Genomic DNA, 19,791 nt, shown 5'->3' on the forward strand with positions numbered 1-19,791 from the left:
GACCCGGCCAGTACCCCTGAGGGTATACACTTCAATTTACTGAAGCTTTCTAAGCCCCACTATTATTTATACCAGCACAAAGTCTCACGTAGCGGGCGGGGATAAAAAAAAAATTTTGCAACGGCGGTGTCTTTTGACACCTACCTGAAGCGCTCATGTAGCGTTGAGGGGAAACTTACCTTTTGGTTTTTCCCCTTAACGGGGGAGACGCAGGGAGACTGCCGAAATTTGGATCGAAGATCCAAGGACTTGGAACTATGCTCAAAACTCAAATCAAATGACTAAAGGAGGGCTTGAACTTAAATAAATTGAAAGAGCTAAGACTAAACCATATGCAAAAGGGCTCAAATTCAAATGAACCTGAACTCAAGTGAACTTGAGTTTGATACTTGAACTTAAACATAGGGCTTGTGGGCATGCATTTGAGCTTGGTTTGAACCAAGTGAGAGGGACTCATGAACTTAAAAATGATATAAAGAGCTTTAATTCAATTTGAACCAAAATAAAAAATACAAAAGGATACACTATAATTTGAACCTCATGACTTGAACAATCATGAGGACTTGAAATTTGACCAAGGAGACTTGAATCAAAGCTCAACCAAAAGAAATTCATTCAATCTTAACTTGAATAGTTGAACTCAAGCAAAGAGTTTGTACATTGATTACAAAGGACTTGGACTCGAATCCATAAGAGAACTACAAAGAGCATAAGCCAAACTAGAACTTGGGTACCACATGAAGCTTTATACAAGAGAGCTTAAACTCAACTTTATGGAATGGGGCTTTAACTTAGCAAATACTTCATTATATCAATTTGAATGCTAAGACCTAAATCTTTCTAATGGATACCAATAATCAAACAAAAAGCTTGCAGATTTTGACATATCATGCTTATAATTGATTTAAGCTAATTGCAATAAAAGATTGAATGAAGAATGTAATGATAAGTCCACAATCGACATCAAAGAATCTCATTAAAGTATCAAGGGAACAATATGTCAATCAAAATACAAATATCAATAAAGGAAGTTACCACACAAGATTTGAATCATCTCCCGTAACAATGAAAGATCTGCAATACATATAAGTCCTCTACGAATACAAATATATGTACAACAGTAAATGCAGTATATTGTAGTCAACTTTAGTCTAAGGATGAATACATCTACCTCCAGCAGTACTTGATGTATTGTAAAGACCAAAATCATAGCAGAATGCATAAAAAATATAAGTTCCTACGAGCTTCTACAACCCGAGGTAGGATATTAGTTAGTGTGCTATGATCCACCTACATAAAACCACAAGTAGTGCACGACAGTCTACCTATACAAAGCAGCAAACAATTCAATTCACAAGCTGCTACACCATGCCACTGGATCCGCAACTTCTATGCAAGTGGACAGAAGGCGTCTACAAATACTTTCAAAGCATCCCATGCACGTGCACCATAAATTGTATATACATAGGTACACTAAAGGGAAAAATATATTCTCGACCAGCATGGGCCCCGGCGAGCGTGTTATTGGTACACACGTGACGTCTAAGGATGTTGTGCGGATTATTAAATTTGAACCCAATTCTTCTAAATAGATAAAAGGAGTTGACAGGGTTCAATTACAAAACGCTCCCAAACACCCGCATGGGCCCCGGCGACACACGTGACGTCTAGGGATGCTGCGCGGGTCGACGAGTGAATTAAAGTTCAAACCCAATCCTTCTAAACAGATCAATAGGCGTCGACAAGGTTCAAACCATGAAATAAATATGTGGCCGTGGTGACCAGTATATTTGTTTTAATACATTCATATTAGACCTTAAAGGCCTATAACAATATGAATTCACTAACAAAGGCATAAAACCTACGAAATCTGATCCTCTGTCGATAACTCGACAGAGTTGACAAGATTCAATCCATAAAGAGAAATGACCCCAAATACCCCAATGATGTCCGTGTTGAATGTATATCTCAACCGGAGGGGTTCCCAAACATTTTTAAATGTCTCCCAAATATCCAAAATCCATTTCAAACAATTCAAAGCTCCACCCAAATACCCACAAAAACCCAAAAATACAAGAAATCCAAAATCATTCTAAATTCCAAAGATATTTAAAATTAAATCAATCCATCAATCACATAAAGCAAAATCCATCCACCCTCCGCAAGTGTTTGCAGGGGTGGACAAATTCAAATACTACTTCTGCTCATAAAAAGCTAAATGCCTAGTCGAAAATATCACTATGATCCATTCTCAAACAATCTCCTGCCATTAAGGACATGGTACGAGTCCTCTAACCGGTGGTTTTGCCGCCAAATGGCACTGCAGGATATACGGTTAAGACCCGGGGCCCTCTGAACCGAGTGGTTTTGCCGTCAAATGGCGCCACGAAATATCGATTATGGCCAGAGCCAATACATTCCTTAGTGGCATCAAATCTTTGAGATATGAATCAATAGGATATGATTGATAGGGCACAAAGCCCTCTGTCAGAGGTGGATTCAAATTTGTCCCCTTAGACAAACACCCATCCTAGGTCTACAAGGTCCCCTTGGACAAAGCAACCCATGACTGTCGATAAGGATCCTTATATCAGGTTGGGTCAACTACCTCCTCTGACAAAGTAGACCAGGGACCACGATCGCCCGGGACGACAGAACCATAGGATCTTGATCGGGTCCATCATCTATTCCCCCATCATACGCTTTAAGTGCAAGATGGTGAAATTTCTATTTTAAATATCAAACCCTTAAAATTTCAAATTCAAATCCATGCTACTACCATATGCCAGATAACACATGTATTTTATGTATCTGATCGACGACTAGGCTTAATCGAAAGTTCTCTCTCGTTATCGGGAGAGGTAATTAACTATAGGGTCTTGCGCCACTCTTGTTGTTACACCAAGTATACTTGGGCCCTACACAAGCCACCTCATGCAAATCATTGCACGTGATAAAAGTCTTCATCTCCTTCGGTCCCAGGCCAAAAAAAAAATCTCTTCCCCCTTTTTTTTCCTCCTTGGACAGAAGACAGTTAAAGTCGCCCCCTATAATCATAGGGATGTCTTCAATAAAATGATGCTCCAATCTCTCCCATAGATTCCTCCTCTTGTATACATCTTTGTTTCCATAGAGTGTTGTAATTCTCCATATGCCCCTATTGATCACATTGAGATCGCCTATAAGTATCTGGGTTGAAGCTTCAAGGATGTTGAAAGTGGCCAAATCTTACCTCAATATTATCAAAATCCCTCCTAAGAGGCCTTCTGATGGAACATGACAAAAATTCCATCCTTCCCCAACCAAACAACTAACAACCTTCTTGTCCACAACAGTAAGCTTAGTTTCCATCAAGCCTATGAAGAACAATCCATACTCCCTAATGAACTCCCTCGCATATAGAGAAGCTTTAGTCTTTCTTGCTCCTCTACAGTTCCAAAAACCAATGGACGACATTAATGATCCAAGGGGAAAAGGTTCCCCGCCCTTGTCTTCACTTCTCCTTCCAATTTCCTATTTTTCGGAATCAGCTTAATGGGACCTAAGCCCTTCAATTGCTTAGTTCATTTTTTCCTCATTTTGCTTGACCCTTCCTCTGCATTACTGAACTGAGCCTCCATATGATCGATTTCCAATGACTCTACATTAACTCCGCCTGCTGGGATAAAACCTGAAGCTATATTCATTTTAGGAGCCTCAACTTCATTACCAATTATTTCTCCCTTTCCTATATTGATTAAGACTTCATATTGATTAAGACTGCATAGTTTGTCATCAGATTTCGAACCAATGAACTTTTTACTTCCATCTGCAATAACTTTTGGATCTACATTGTTACTTCTAGGAGGCACCAAAGCCTCCTCTGAAAGCTTCTCCCCCCTTCTAACATCGACTTTTCTCTGGTTCCCAATGTTCTCAACCTCTGCTTGGCTTTCTTCTCCCGCCTTATTTACTTTCCTTTCTGAGTTTGACAGCCGAGACCACTTATTTTGAAATCTATAGATTTTCCCTCTCTTCCTCCCATAGTCCACATGTATCCATGGACCATAATTATCTTCCTTAGCCTTGAAGACTTCTTTCTCCACTGTATCAGCCATTGAAATCTTCCTCATTATAGCTTTACCTCCTTCCACCGGTCCTGCCAAGGATTCATTTAAAGACAACACAGGTTCCTCCTTGCTCACCTGATAGAATTTTTCCAAATGCCCAATCCTACCACATTTGAAGTAAATGTTTGGCATTTTTTCATAACAGACTTTTTGATAAAATTTGCCCAAGGAGCCTTCAACCCATACTCCTAACGGTAGCTTGCCTTCCAACTTGATTCTAACACATAATCTGGCAAACTTGCGCCTCCCCCACTGAAACATGTTTTTATCTATAAGAAAAGGAATACCAACCTTCGATGTGATCCTACAAACATTAACTCTATCCCAGCTTTGCAAAGGGAGATTAGGTAGCCTAATCCACACTGGTGTCGTTAACCCTTTCAAAGAAGAGGGATGAAAATCCGGGGACCATTTGTCCAGACCGATTATGCAGCCATTTACGTACCAGGATCCATTATTTAGGACGATTCCATAGCTTCTTGTTCTTCAAAGGTGCATAAGACCCAACCACCACCGAGTAATATCATATGGAATCTACCATACTGATTCCACTGCTTCCTTAGCTCCAAACCAATGATGTGGTAAGGAGCATTGTCACCAAACACCTTAACAACCAGAGATTTTTGCAATCTGTCAGAGTTCTCCAAATCACTTTACTGATGAAGTTTCACAACTCCATCTTCAGAAAAATCTTCCCCATAATCAAAATCAATTGTTTTAAAATTAGGCTTCAAATTCCAGGCATTCACCACTGATTTGCCCAGTTGAGGAGAGATGACGGACTCCATACCTTCCTTAGTTTTGCAGTTTCCCAACGATGTTGATTCACAAACTCTAACCTTCTCAAGGTCTTTCTTCTCTGGTGGGACTTCACGAACAACTTCTCCATCTCTATGACTCCCCATGACCATATCGCCAGTTCCACCTAACAAGATCTCATTCGTAGCCTTCATCTTATTAACTCCAGTCGATGAACCCTTCAAGGATTCCAATAAATCTTCAGTTGCCACATCTCCGCTATCTTTACGGACTGCTATATCTTCATTTTGATAGAACTCTTTTCGTATAATGCTCGATTCATCGAACATTATATACTTTTCTTTGCCAATGGATTCCAAATGTTTTTTCGGAGATTGATGTCCTCCTTCATTGATCACCAGAGGTTTAGCAGGTTTAAACCTCATATTGGAATCCCGATGAAACACCTTGTTAGCGTCGCCGAAAGCAGGTAGCGAAACACTTTAGTTGTTGCGAGGAAGAATTCTAACTGCAGTCGCTGCCAGGATATGACTGTCGCCGACGCCGGAGGAAGTCCGTCGTCCTTCCACCGCCATCAGAGTCGATAGAAAATTGCGGGAATTCAAAACTTCAAAATTCTGTTAACTTCTCTCTCTAGAATCGTGGATCCTCTCTCTCTCTCTTCAAAATTGATATTAGAACTTCTGATATTAGAAAAGCTTAATATACATTGAGTTGTGTGAATCTTTATTAAATGGTAAATGATATTATACTCTATCCCTTTATTTATAAAATATTTCTTTTTAGAATCTTTATGAATGATTTCTTCATTGATAATTATTTTTTCTTACCATTACCTGACAACCCCTTCTTTGGTGGAAGTAGCAACACGTTTTTGCTTCTTAATTGTACTTGAACCACTAATTTAACTCAGTCTCATATGATGAAGTATTTTCTTTAGGATCAATCCTTCTTGCTTTAGATGATTCTGTTACATACTTAGAGTCATCATTCAACCTTGCATGCTCTATTTGTAAAACTATTGGAAAACATAACTCTTCTTCTGAGTTATTATCTGTTTACTGCACCATCAGACAAGATTCAAATGTTGTGTTAGAACGCCCATTTCACATCACTCTAGCATTTTCAAATTTATCTTTGTTATTGCCATCTGATTCTTATTTATTCATAGGAGTTCTTTGATGCACACTTGGTGCTACTGAGATGATTTGACATGTTTCTATATAGAGCGATTATTCATCTTCTTGTTCACCATCTTCCTCTTCTGATTGATCAATTTGTAGATTAGACAAAAAATCTGCAAATGTTATAGACCATCTAAATGGTTGATGATAATCATTCAAAGTACTGATGATCTTTTAATATACATACATCTTCTTCTTTAGCATGTCACGCTTATTCGAATTATTAGACTTTTTTAAGGAGGTCTTAGTGAACCTTTTCTTATATCGGGATGCACTGGCAAGGTTAGAATGTCTCTAAGCCAATGACCTGAAAGTGGATGCACATGGATTTAGTTTTTCTTTTAGTTCAAGCACTGGTTCAATTGGTGGTACGGGCAATAATTTGGATCATTGATCTTATTTATAGACTCCTAATTGTTTGATTATTTTCATTGTTTTTTTTTTTTTTGAAATATGTTCTCCCATTCTTCTATTTCTAGCATCATTTTTTCCTTAATTTCATCTCCTTTTTCAGTTGGTGGCAAGACTAACGGCATAACTACCATTATAGATTCCATTTTTGGGTGAACAAAATACTTTTTGATAGTATGAATCTGCCATTTTTATATTTCTTCACAAATCAGTCTTTAAAGTCATAACAATCATCAATATGGTGGCTAATAAATTACTGGTACGGGCAATAATTTGGATCATTGATCTGATCAGCCTCTTTGGATCTTTTGCATTCTGGTAATCTAAGGCCACCATTGAGCGTTTGCTTGAATAATTTAGCCATACTTTCCCTTTTAAAAAATATTCTTTATTAAGTTTTTCTTTAAGAGATGTGATTTGATCACCGGTTCTTAGCTTTGATTGTTTCCTCCATTATGAAAAGTCCAAGACTTGTCATTTTCCCCCAAAACTAATTTAGTTGGGGTTTAGGATTGAATGACTACTTTCCTTTATATTCTTATAATGGGTTGTTTTTATGTCAAGTCTTAAGGATGATGTATCATTTAGTTCACCTCTTCTGATAACTGGAGTTTTATTTCTTCTAACTTTGTTTGAATAATTTTAAGACTTAGATAAATTTAACTTTTTCAAATTTTGTCACTCTATCCAACAACTCTTTGAATGTAGTATCAGGTCATACATAAGAATGGTAACGTCTTATCATTAATGTTTCCCATTAATAGTTGAACATCATGTTATTCTTCCAACTATTGTTCGCATTCATACTGAAATTTTGCTAGCAAGCGATATATTTAGTCACTGACTCATCCTTTCTCCTCTTCTCCCTTCTCCTCTTCTCTATAGTACTAACAAATCTCTTTATGAACATAGCTTCCAGCTCGACAAAAGTCTTTATTGAATCGTTTGGCAGCTCAGTCTGCCATTCAAAAATAGTTGATGTCAAACTGCTAACGAACTGACAAAATAGTAGCACATCATTATCACCTGTGTTGTTTTGGATTGTCGTAGCTGCTACCAATGTGAACTTGGGTACCAAACAGCCCTTAGGGTATGACACCTGATTGTACTCAACAGTGTATAGGTGACCCTTACGAATTTCTCTACTTTCTCCAAGGCAATGATAGCTCTGGTCTTTTCATTGATGATTGATTCTAGTTATGCAGTTGTCACAAGATCAAATGTGCTTATGACATTTTGGAGAGTAGGCAAATGAATTATACGATCACTCTCATTTTCCCTTTTATGTATAATTTGTACTCCAAAGACCTGGGTATTGGGTTAGTTAGCGGATTACAAGGAGCACTGCATGACGCATGATTAATTGGCTGAATAGATGCAAGATTAGCAATGATGTTCTTTTGCATCAACTACATCATCGTGGTCATTTGTGTCTTCATTTCTATCAATTTGGAATTTAGCTCTAATATTTATTTATCTTTCTCCTTCATCTGGCATTTATATGTCTCTGGGCTTAATCTAGTATGACAGTATCAGCGAGCGACTCTTCTTCTTGATCCCCCTCTTGTTCATCACCAAAGGGGATTTCTTCTTGAAGCTGATCATAATGAGCTTGCTCCTCTTCAGAGGCCGTTGTTTTGGCAGCAACAAGCCCAACATCATGGTGTCGTTGGTAGACACGTAATAGAGGCAAATCATTATTTTGCACCACCATGTAGACCATCTCAATTTCCATGGTTTCTTCATCATCTTTATTTTCCTATACTCATATTTCTGAGCGATGTTTTTAATGTATCTCTGGTTCAATACATTGGGTGAAGATTTCCTCGATTGGAGGATTATGGTCAAAATTGACCTTCTTATGAGGAGATAAAATTGGTTGGCAATGGGACTTCCTATAAGATTATTCAAGGCGTTGACCATCGCAGGTGTCAAAAATAGGAATCTTTTCCTTAAGTACCCATTGTTAACGATTTTTATCAAAGGTGAATCTCTGAGAGGCTACACCATTGTCATGCTCATACTTACTTTCTTCTCTGGTATTCTTCTTTCATGAAGCCTCAGCCTCAAATTTCTTTTCCCTTTCACTAGGACCTTTAAAATTTCTAGATGCGACGAGGTCTAGGGGCAGTGCTCCGAAGTTCGTCGCGTGGAGTAGTTGAACTTGGTTTATCCTGAGTTACCATGGCAAATGGTAACTCTCTTTGTAGGGTTCTACTGGCCCCAATAGTCAATAGCCTTTGGTATCTCTTTTTCATTAGTAATTTTTCTTTCACTGCCTTTAGGACTCTGTGTACTCTAGCAGAAAGAGTTTCAGATTCTTTCTTCCATTGAGGAACTGAGGCTTGGGACTGCTGCTCCAAAAATAACTATTTCAACTCACTAGTAAAACTATTTCTATTATCCCAATTTAGATTTATATGTTTAATTTGGGTAAGAACATTAGCCTCTAGCTCCAAGGCTGGGAGCGTTGATGGATGGATGGCCAATGATTGCTAAGCTCGCAGTTATGCATTCATTTTTCTCTTTTTCCTTCTGGATAATCTTCCTCTAGATGAGGAAGATTCATGATCAAACCTCCTTGGTACGAAAGGCTTAGTTGGTAGTGTGATGATGCTCGATAAGATCGGCGAACTCTGCTGTTTGACATCGATCATCTTAACAGTTAGAGTTTTAGGATGTGAAAGCCTCTCAAAGACTGAGGTTTTGTTCTGTTAGACAGTATTAGGAGTAGTAGCTCTAGCAGCTCGTGGTCGTAGCACAGAATAAGCACATCATGCATAAATTTCAGTATAATTAGGCCTCCCAGTATGGCCTTGGATAGTCATGCCATAAATAGGTACAGCGATAGCATTAACAGTAGCTGTGGAGAATTGTAAATTTCCAAACTGAATGGTCGCTCTAGAATTTGTAAATAATGACAGCATTAGAGAACTCACTGTTGACTTCGCGACCCAGCTACACATTCACTCTTGATGTGGTTTGCACAAATCCTTCTCTTTTAGGTCCCTGTAGTAACTTCAATTTTATTAGGTTTACTTTTATTTATTTTTAGATCCTTAAACCCTTTTATACACATGTAAAGTCTCAAGGGTTAGTGATAACAAAATTTTTTTATCCTATACAACACTAGTGAAACTTAAGGACAAAAATTAAGGACTGAGTCTTAGAAAATCTAGACTTAGGATGCATGCACACTTTAGGATAGAAACATATAACATAGAAAACTTAGTGACATCTTACTCTAGAATTAGTGAACATTTATTTTTTAAATTAAAATTCAATCAATTAGAAAACTTTAGCCAATAACTGACCTAGGACATATCAAAACCTCACAGCTTACTACACACACTTAAATTTGTTTGCTAGGACAACCGACTCTAGTTTTAGGTTAGGCCGATGTTTATTTCCTTACTGCATTGTGACGGGTTTTCTCGGCCTTTATTGCATGTTGGATGTAAAATTGTTGATATGTTTGTCTATTTACTTTTACTGCACTTTATGATGTGATTTGATTAAACGATTAGATTATCCATAGGTTAGGAGCGATCTGGATTATTAATATGATTTTCTGCAGGTGGCCACACTCGTGCAGGGCAGAAAAGGGGGCTAATTATTGTCTTTTACTTTGTAGTCAAAAGGGTATGAAATCACTGCTTTAATCGAGAGTTTTCATAAGAGTATTCCTCTTATGATGTAATTAACTATAGGGGCTTGCCTCTATAGGGATTTGAGAACCCCAGACTAAAATAAACCTTATTTTATTCATATAAAATAAGGGAATAATCTTTGGGAATGCAGATATCTTTAAAAACTTTATTTCTAATCTTAAATATGTTTGTAGGATGTTATTATTGTCTTTTCAGATAATATAATTCCTACTTGATATATTCAACTTTAGAAATGATGAATTTTATAAAACTCATTCTTGCTTTTAGATATCTTGAAGAATGTTATGTTCATCTTTCAAGATGATATAATATTCTCCTTACTATATCTAAATAAAAGAATGAATAAATTTTTCAAAATAGCTTATTTCTATTTTTAAACATATTCTTAAGAATTTCATGTTCATCTTTTGAGATGATATGTTATTCTTTGAACTATGTTTGATTATAGAAATATCAATTTTCAAAACCCTATTCTGATATTGAATCCATTGTAGAATATTATATCGGCCTCTCGAGACTGTACTTTATTCTCAATGCAGTATTCGATTACAAAATAGGAGAAATCAAAATCTGCGTGGCGACAACAATTTTTCCCACCACTCATCAAACATGATTTCTTTTTCCAATCATCTTATTCTTCTTCTCCATCACTTTCATCTCCTTCTATATTAAAACCCTGAGTCATTAAAACCTAAACCTTAATCTTACCCATGTTCCATGGGGATAAAAGAAATACAAAAATATAATAAACATATATTGATCTTCTCAGCCTACCCAATAGATCTACTTCTAAATAAATTGCTTCAAGTTCATGTAGTTGATTCAAAAAATTTAGAATAAATATGATGTTTAATATACAATTGATTGGACAGTTTTGAATTCGATTCGGCCATGGATGTGCTTCATCTAGCAATGGATTTTACCATGACATTATAGAGAACATCATCCAACTTTTCCTCCAAAAATTAAATTTTCTGAAATACAGTTCTTTGCGCCATTAAAAAAGAAGCATAAAATGAAGTGTTGCAGAGATGAGGATACTCTGGTGGATGTGTGGCTTTACTCTTAGAGATAGAATGTGAAATGATATGTATGTGAAAAGGTTGGAGTAGTTCCGGTGGCAGATAAGATTACAAAGAGTCACCTTAGAAGATTTGGTCATATAAAACGTCGGCCTTCTGATGAACCAGTTAGGAGAGTAGATATATTAGATTAGGCCTAATTAAGAGAGGTAGATGTAGATCTAAAAAGATATAGAAAATACTAGAAATGACCTTTTTCATTAGATTTAAATGAGAATTTGACTATTAACATAACATAATGGAGAAAAATAATTCATATAATCGACCCCACACAGTGGCATAAAGCTTTGATGTTGTTGTTGTATATTTCTTTGCACCATGGGAGGATTGATGCGGGACAAATATGAATTATTTATCATATTCTAATATTTAAGTTGAATGATTATTGGATTTCAATTTTTAGCTTATTTCTAGTAGTTATTTTCATGGGCATTGTAATTATGTTCCAATTTCGGATAAGTTTAAATATTTGTCATATCTAGTAGAATCTTTTCTTATATATAGACGTCTAAAGACCATGTCATAGTCAAACTATGATTATTGGACTAAAAAGAATCTTAGCATGCTTTTCCCTCTTTTTAAGAATCTTCTAGCTTCTTCTCTTCTTCATTTCTTACCTTTTTCAATGCCTACACAAACTTTTGTTGTCTCTAAGCATCAAAATGCTCTAGCAAAATGACAATCAGCAGTTCAGGGGGAAGGCAGAACAAGCTAGGCAAGTTTAATCATTTCAGAGCTATTAATGCCTATTTTAGAGCATGGCACAGTTGATTTTTCCATGCGAAAAGTAAATTATTGCTGTAAACCAAAAGAGATACTGAGGGATATCATGTTTTAACGAAATAGTCATATCAAACATATATTAACGAAAAGTTTGTTGCACCTTTCCATCAGGATATCTAGTCTGTAAAAAATGATGAAGCTGAAAAATAAAATTTTCAGCATGACACTTTTAGCTAGTTTGTGCAACAACAAAACCAGCAACAACAACATCAAGCCTTTATCCTACTACATGGGTCGGTTACATGAATCCTTTTTTTCCATTGTGTCATGTTAAGAGTCAAATTCTCATTTAAATTCAATAAAGAAATGTCATTTCTAATATTTTCTAACCAAGCCTTTTTGGGTCTAACTCTACCTTTCTTAACATTAGTCAAATATAATATCTCTACTTTCCTAATCGGGTAATTGGCAGGCCGCCGTTTTATTTTATCAAACCAACTAAGGTGACTCTCACTAATCTTATCTTTCAGCGGAGCTACTCCAACCTTATCACATATATGCTCATTTTATATCCTATCTCTAAGAGTAAAGCCACTCATCCACCTGAGCATCCTTATCTTTGCAACACTTAATATTATGCTTCTCTTTTAATGGCCAAAATTCTGCACCAATAAGCATTGCATGTCTCACCACAATCTTATAGAATTTACACTTTAAGTTTGAGGGGGGCTTTTCCATCACACAACAAGCCCATGCATTCCTCCACTTCAACCATCCAACTAGAATTCTACTAATAGACTTAATATTGTGGGCTCCGAAAATTCGGCCCCGGCCTCCACTCGCTTTTCTTTTTCGGCGAGGGAGTTTTAACGAACTAAGTTCCGAGGTAAATTTTGGAAGGCAGATGGGTTTGTAGATAAGACACTACCCAGAGATTTCGCCCTCATTTTGTGAGGACTTTATGATCTGAGTTCTGGTTTCCTATAGGCGCAAACCCCTATATTTTTTTTTTGTATTATACGGGTCAACAAATATCTCTAAAACATCTACTCATATTAATGACTTGATCGCCCAAAGTCATAATTGCCCGACTAGATCTATTACTACTAAAATTACACTCCTTATATTCAGGTTTAGATCTACTCAAACGAAAACATTTAAACTCTCAGGTTAACCTCCATAATTCAAGTTTACCTTCAACTCTCTCTCTAATCTTATCAATAATAAAATTATCATCAACAAAAAGCATAGACCATGATACAACCTCTTACAAATGTCTAGTGAGAACATCCATGACGAAAGCAAAAAGATATTGGCTTAAGGCTTATCCTTTATGTAACCCCACTGAAATAGGAAAATACTTGATCAAACCACCTTGTGTTTGAACACAAGTAACAGCTCCTGAATCCATATCCTTAATGACTTAAAAATAAGCATTCTTAATCCCTTTCTTTTCTAGAACTCTCCATAGCACTTCACTTGGAATTTTATCATATGATTTTTCTAAATCAATAAATATCATATATGTAGATCATCCTTATTCTCTCTAGACTTCACCATCAAACTTCTCAACAAATGTATAGCTTACATAGTTGACCTACCCGATATGAATCCAAATTGATTTTGAGAAACATTAGAATCACGCCACAACCTATGCTCCATAACTCTCTCCCATAGTTTTAAAGTATGACATATTAACTTAATTTCTCTATAATTTGTACAATATTTTGCATCACCATTATTCTTAAAAATATGAATCAACACACCCATTCTTCACTTACCTAACATCATTTTAGTCTTCAAAATAATATTAAAATTTTTAATAAGCCAAAAATTTCCTTAATCCCCTAAGCATTTTCACACCTCTATTGGAATATTATCAAGTCCAACAGCTTTTCCACACTTCATTTTCTTTAAAGTCTCTCTAACTTCAGTTTTACTAACACGTCAATGAAAACAAAAATCTTTATTTTTATTTAAGATGTTATTCTCACAATCTTCATTAAATAGTTTAGCAAAATATCTCATCCACCTTTATTGCATATCTTCTAATAAAAGCATTTTTTTTACCTTCATTCTTAATGCACTTCACTTGAACTAAATCCTTACTTCTCCTATATCTTTGTTTGGCTAACTTAAACATATTTTTTTCCCTCCTTAGTATTTAATCTATTATATAAATCATTAAAAGTTAAAATCCTAGCCTCACATATTCCTTTCTTAGACTCTTTCAGCTAGTTTGTCAATAATGCAAAATATGTTCCCGTTTAGATGTGATTTGTAGTTTGCATACGTGAAATGTGAACCACAAAAGAATTAAGGAATTATATAATTACCTCAATTTCTTGCTTGCGGGCTTCTTCTTTACGTGCTTCTGATCTGGCACTTCTTTGAACCTCAAAGATCAATGCAGAGCCAGCAACCTTAAATGTGAAAGAATAAAAATAGATAGTAAATAACAACTAAAAATTGGGTATTAAAATCAATGCATTAAAAAAATATGTACTATTCAGGTCAACAATATCCACAAAATCAGTTCTTAAGCAGCTTCAGTAAGGCGATTGCATAGAAACTATGTGAATAACGTATAGTGAGAAAAGCTCAAGCATCAAAACAATTTAAAGTAGTTCCAGCTCAGTTAAGTAGCAACTAAGATGATTTTTGTGAGCACATAATTCACAAATTTATCAAGAAGGCCGCATTGCAAAAGAATCACTAAACATATGATATTCTCACTTGCATATCATAAATAGCTAAAGAGAAAGGAACTTCTATTTTCTCTAGAGTTCAGTGTTACAAAGGAGAACAGAGAGCCGGCAAAGAAAGATCCTGATGATAGTTTAAATACAGAGGTTTAAAAACACGCCTATACCACTAAAAAGATTAGACTAGTCAGAAATCATAAGAAGAATTCTCAAAAATATATGCACATTACTTTCCAAACTTCATCCAAGTATTTTTTCCAAGTATTGATGCCATAGTAACATCTCCTCCACCTTCATTTAGAGTGATAGACTTTCCGGCCAACTTAGTTGCAAACATCAGAGAAAGTTATCTAAAGAACGGGTGGGTTGGTTGGAAGGGAGCGAGTGTTTGTGAGAGAGATAGCGAGAGATGCAGGCAAACAACGTATACTTCAAGCATATCTTTTACATAATTTAGGTACCATAGTCAATGATCATCTGAAGGTATGATGCCATTTGGGTACAAATTCAAATGAGAACAAGTTGCATAATATAAAGCAACCAAAACGTTGGATAAAGCATTGTGAAGCAGAGATCCACCTTAGTTGTAACCAGGAAATCAAAGAGAGGAGAAATAAGATAAAAGGTTCCAACCTTCTCTCAAAATTTTGTTGATTTTGCAATGAAGCTTCTTCTGATTACTTTAAACCAAGCAATACCCTACGGAAAGCAACATTATTCAATAATAATGTTATTTTTTCAAATACAAAGTCTTTAGTTTAACATTATTTTGACAAAGCAAAGTTATTTTAGAGCAATGTTTATTATGATTTTTCATTTCAATTAATTACTTTGACCACACTAAATAGACTGAAATCTACACATACCAGGCTCGTAAATAGTGAATAACATGTCATAAAGCAAAGGTCCTTCGAAATATTAGCGCGCTATTTTTTAAAAATAAATAATATACGAAAAAAAGTATCCATTTAAAAAATATATATATCTATATCAATGTAAATAGTACATAAAATTGCTTTAACATATGTGATGGCTTAAGGCATAATATTTTCATGCTAAATTTTTTAACATGTTTAATGAATGTAACAATATAGCTTATAACAAGATAATAGTATTGCAACTTCAACAATATGAATAATAATAATAATAATAATCAAACAAATTTAAAACAACAATATTGAAAATAATATTACTAGCAACCAACCAAATTAGATTAAGCCAACTAAAGCATTTAACAAATAGAAAATTTAAGTGAAATAGAGGAAGAAAATAATATAAATAATTATTTGGTGGATGGAAAAGACAGTGTGATGTGGACATCCAACCGTCCATGCTAATCCGAGGAGGAGCTGAAGATCGACGACCGAGATCACTTTGTTTTATTTTCGTTTATTAATTGTATTTTAATTTAGTTTTGCAATTTTCCTTTTTACCCTCTTGTCTTATGTAAGCCTAAGGGGCGAATGTGTCTTTTAATTTCTCTTGAGGCCTATATATAGAGGCCCCTTCTCTTGTATTGGAATGATGGATTATTAATAAAAAAAAAATTGTGTTTTGCACTTGGGTTCTTTGGGAAGAACGTTAGTGAAATCCCTATGGGAGGGAGTCGGAGTTTCCACCAGCCGCAGGATGGGTCCAGGCTCGTGGCGTAAAGTCCCTTGGAGAAGGGCAACGTAGTACCCGTCAGCCGCAGGATGTGTCCGGGCTCGCGGTTGTATCTTTGATATTTTGTTTCTCTGTTTTTGTTCCTTCTTATTGCTCTTCGTCGTTATCTTCATCTTCTTCCTCTACTTCCGTCCACCATCGTCGTCTCCGTCCCCACCATAAGCCGCCGGCCACCTGTCATCTTCCCATGGCCATGCCTCCTTCCAATTTGGGTTCGCAAAATCGAGAGGGAAAATCCATGACAATTTTGGATTTCAATTTTCAAATTTGAAATCTTTCCTATTTGGGTTTGATCCATATTTGGAAGGTTTTAACTCTCCAATTCAAAATTCAAATTTGAATTGCAAGGAGATGAGTCATTAATCCCTCCAAATTAAATTAGACCCATCCAACCTCCACCGTCTCCACATGACATTCATGCTTTCCTAAATTAGATTGCATAAATTTGGCAACTATTATTTAAATTAATTCAAATCAATTTGAATTTCAAATAGTTACTATATTTATATGTCTTATTTTAGGAAACATTTTTGAATTAATTCTTATTTGAATTTTAAATCAAGAGAGGATCAAATATTTCTTTCCTATCTTGACTTATTAATTAAGTAAGTATTAATGGACCCATTAATTTCCCCCCACCACATATATGCTGCCGGCCCCTCAAATAAATCATAGAATTTTATTTCCAAATCCATATTCCCCACTTAGGAAGTACTCAATATCCCCTCATCTAAATTGGCCGAAATTTCCTCTGGTCCGTTTCCTGACTCCTCCACCCATATCTCTAATTAATTCCTATTTCACTTCCTCAATAATCCCGTAACTCCACCTAGCTGAATTTGTGTTTTGCTTGATTTATTCCAAAAGGGAAACCCCTTGTTTGGAAACAAATCCCATCAGTTACTCCTCTCCAAATCCACCGTTCCTCCCTCTTTCTCCCCCACTTCCTTCTCAAGCCCGTAAGAGTGGATGGGAAATTTCTCCTGAGCTTTTCTCTTCAAGTGCAGGCTGAAATTTCCCAAAACCTGTAACAGATTTTGCTTTCAGCTTTCTATTCCCAACCACTAAAATCTGAGAATTTTCTCTCAGATTTTTTGTGGAAAGCTGAGGCACATTTCTCAGTCTTTCTCTTCTCCATTAAGGCTAGGCTTCTCCTTCAATCTTCCCTAGACCATTATCTACTGGAACCTGAGAATTTTTCCCAGGTTTTGAATAAAAACATGAAGAAAATTTTCAGATTTTGTGAGACATTTGGAGTTTGTCCATTTGCCATAGCAAAGCGATTTCCGTTCTACGTCACAGTGCTTAAGTATCACTCACAAAATAGTGTGGTCTATGCATGACATGCACTACAATGCACACAACCCACACTACATTGCTTTCATATGCTTTGTTTTATAAATAGTGCAAATGTGCACAATGCTACACTACGAGCCACAGCAAAAATATTTTGTGCTTCTGACATTTATGACGTTGACAATGTAAAACTTATATGTTTTTTTTTTAAATTGCTATTTAAAGATGCCTCCAAACCCAACAGTTGATAGTTGCTAATAACATAACATCACATAAAGAGATGTAATGGAGCCAAATAAACCCAACGAGCAAAGGCATCAAAGAACAGTGCAAATAACGTGTCTGATGTGAAATTGCCTCCTTCAAAGCTCAAACTGCAAAATTAAAACTTTATAATTCACAATAGTGCAACCCAAATAGAATTTTAACTTCTACCCAAAGCATGCCCTCTGTGATTACGTAGAAATTATGAACAATGCAAATTAGATACCAAGAATTCTTGCAACACCAACAAACAAGCTTCAATAGGCTTCGAACTTCAAGGAGTAATCAGAATACAACTAAAGCAGGGCGAGACAATTTTAATTCAAATTCAAGTTAAAAGTCTTCTGAAAAAGCTTGTTTTCATGATTCCGTCACACCCCATTTTGATCTCCCTATAGTCAATCTAAAGTGTAACAAAAAAGGAAAATCTGAACAGACCTCCTCCTTACTAACACATATTCTGAAATACTTCTATCATCATCAGGGAGTTGTAAGATCCAAAATCCAAGTAATAATCTCAAACTTTATTTAAGAAAATTATTATCTTATTCTAATAATTAATTACTGTTAAATTAGAAATAGCAATTATTAAAAAAAATTTAAGTATTTCCTAATATATTTATCAGAACAGATGCTTATATTGGTAAGAAATGACTTGGAATACAATTATATATTTGTGTGGGCCCTCTCTCTCAGTTTTCCTTATGTTTGGAATTCGCTAGCAATAAATAGAGAAAGGTGGGCAGTTACGGACTTGGAAAAAATAAAGAATTTCTATTATATGAGCCGGCACAGTGCATAGGGAGGAGAATCGGTTCACAGTGTTGTATGGATAGTGAGCGGCTGAAGGGATTTTGTGGCTGTGGAAAGGAAGAAGAAATGAGAGGTTATCAAAAGGGATAAATTATTCTGTGCGGAATCCGGTTATAGAGCTGTGTTCGGATGCCAGTAAAATCATTACACATAGCATGCTTATGTGGAAAGTTAGGATATTCATTTGACTTCTTATCCGACCCGTTTGGCTTTTCGGACTTACTGCAGACGAAGAGAAATCCATAATAAATAAGCAGTAATTAAGCAGAAAATGTGCAACATATACGCAACAAATACTCAATAAATACGCAATAAATACGCAATAAAATACTCAATCAATACGCACATTTTACGCAACGAATACGCAATAAATACTCAATCAATACGCAAGTCAAATAAATATGGCGGACTTTTAACTTTCCACATAAGCATCCGAACACTGCTCTATAACCGGATTCCGCACAGAATAATTTCCCATCAAAAGGAGGAGATTAGCATATGCAAGCAGGAGACCTGCTGAGAGAATGCAAGAGTTGTTATTGGCTGTGAGAAGCAAAGAGCAAAGTGGGCAAGGACTGAAATCTGATACAAGAGAAGAGATAAGTGCAGGAAGGAAATGGGTTTAGTGAACAGTAGTCTGTTGTGTGTGTTGTACTCGTATGAGAGAAATTGTTATAAAGGATCAGTGGCTATGAAGGATTTGGCAAATTTAGGTGGAATAAGAAGTAGAAGAAAATTAAAGGAAAAATGAGGTATGAATTATAATGTTTGTCGTTATCTTATAAATTATCTGAATGCAGCAAAGATTCTAAATATGATAATCCAATCATATTGTAGGATTCTTTGTATATATGCAGATGGGAGGTTACAAGGTAAATTATAATGTTTGCATAAATAAATTTTTATGCAAATTTATTTGAATAATAAATTATGGAAATTAGAAAGAATTAGAAATAATTTGTGTAGGTTATTTAAAAAAGGAAAAGAGTGCAAAGTGGAGGCATTAAAGAGACGAATCTTTAAGGAGATAAGTAATGTAATTATAATAAAAATATAAATAGTTTCATTTATAAGCATGGAGAGCTAATTTTGAATACATTAAAGGAAAA

General features: G+C 35.6%; 1 protein-coding gene across 2 annotated transcripts in view; it reads right to left on the bottom strand.

The window, feature by feature from the left end:
* Positions 1-19,791, bottom strand: part of LOC110106169 (OPA3-like protein) — a 104,326-nt gene that overhangs the window by 38,388 nt on the left and 46,147 nt on the right. For both annotated transcript variants that reach the window (XM_020835944.2, XM_020835947.2), the window contains exon 3: positions 14,276-14,362. In XM_020835944.2, coding sequence (XP_020691603.1) covers positions 14,276-14,362 — 87 coding nt within the window. The remainder of the gene's footprint in view (positions 1-14,275; positions 14,363-19,791) is intronic.

The sequence above is a fragment of the Dendrobium catenatum genome, unplaced genomic scaffold (assembly GCF_001605985.2).
Source record: "Dendrobium catenatum unplaced genomic scaffold, ASM160598v2 fragScaff_scaffold_738, whole genome shotgun sequence".
In the NCBI taxonomy this organism is placed as follows: Eukaryota; Viridiplantae; Streptophyta; class Magnoliopsida; order Asparagales; family Orchidaceae; genus Dendrobium; species Dendrobium catenatum.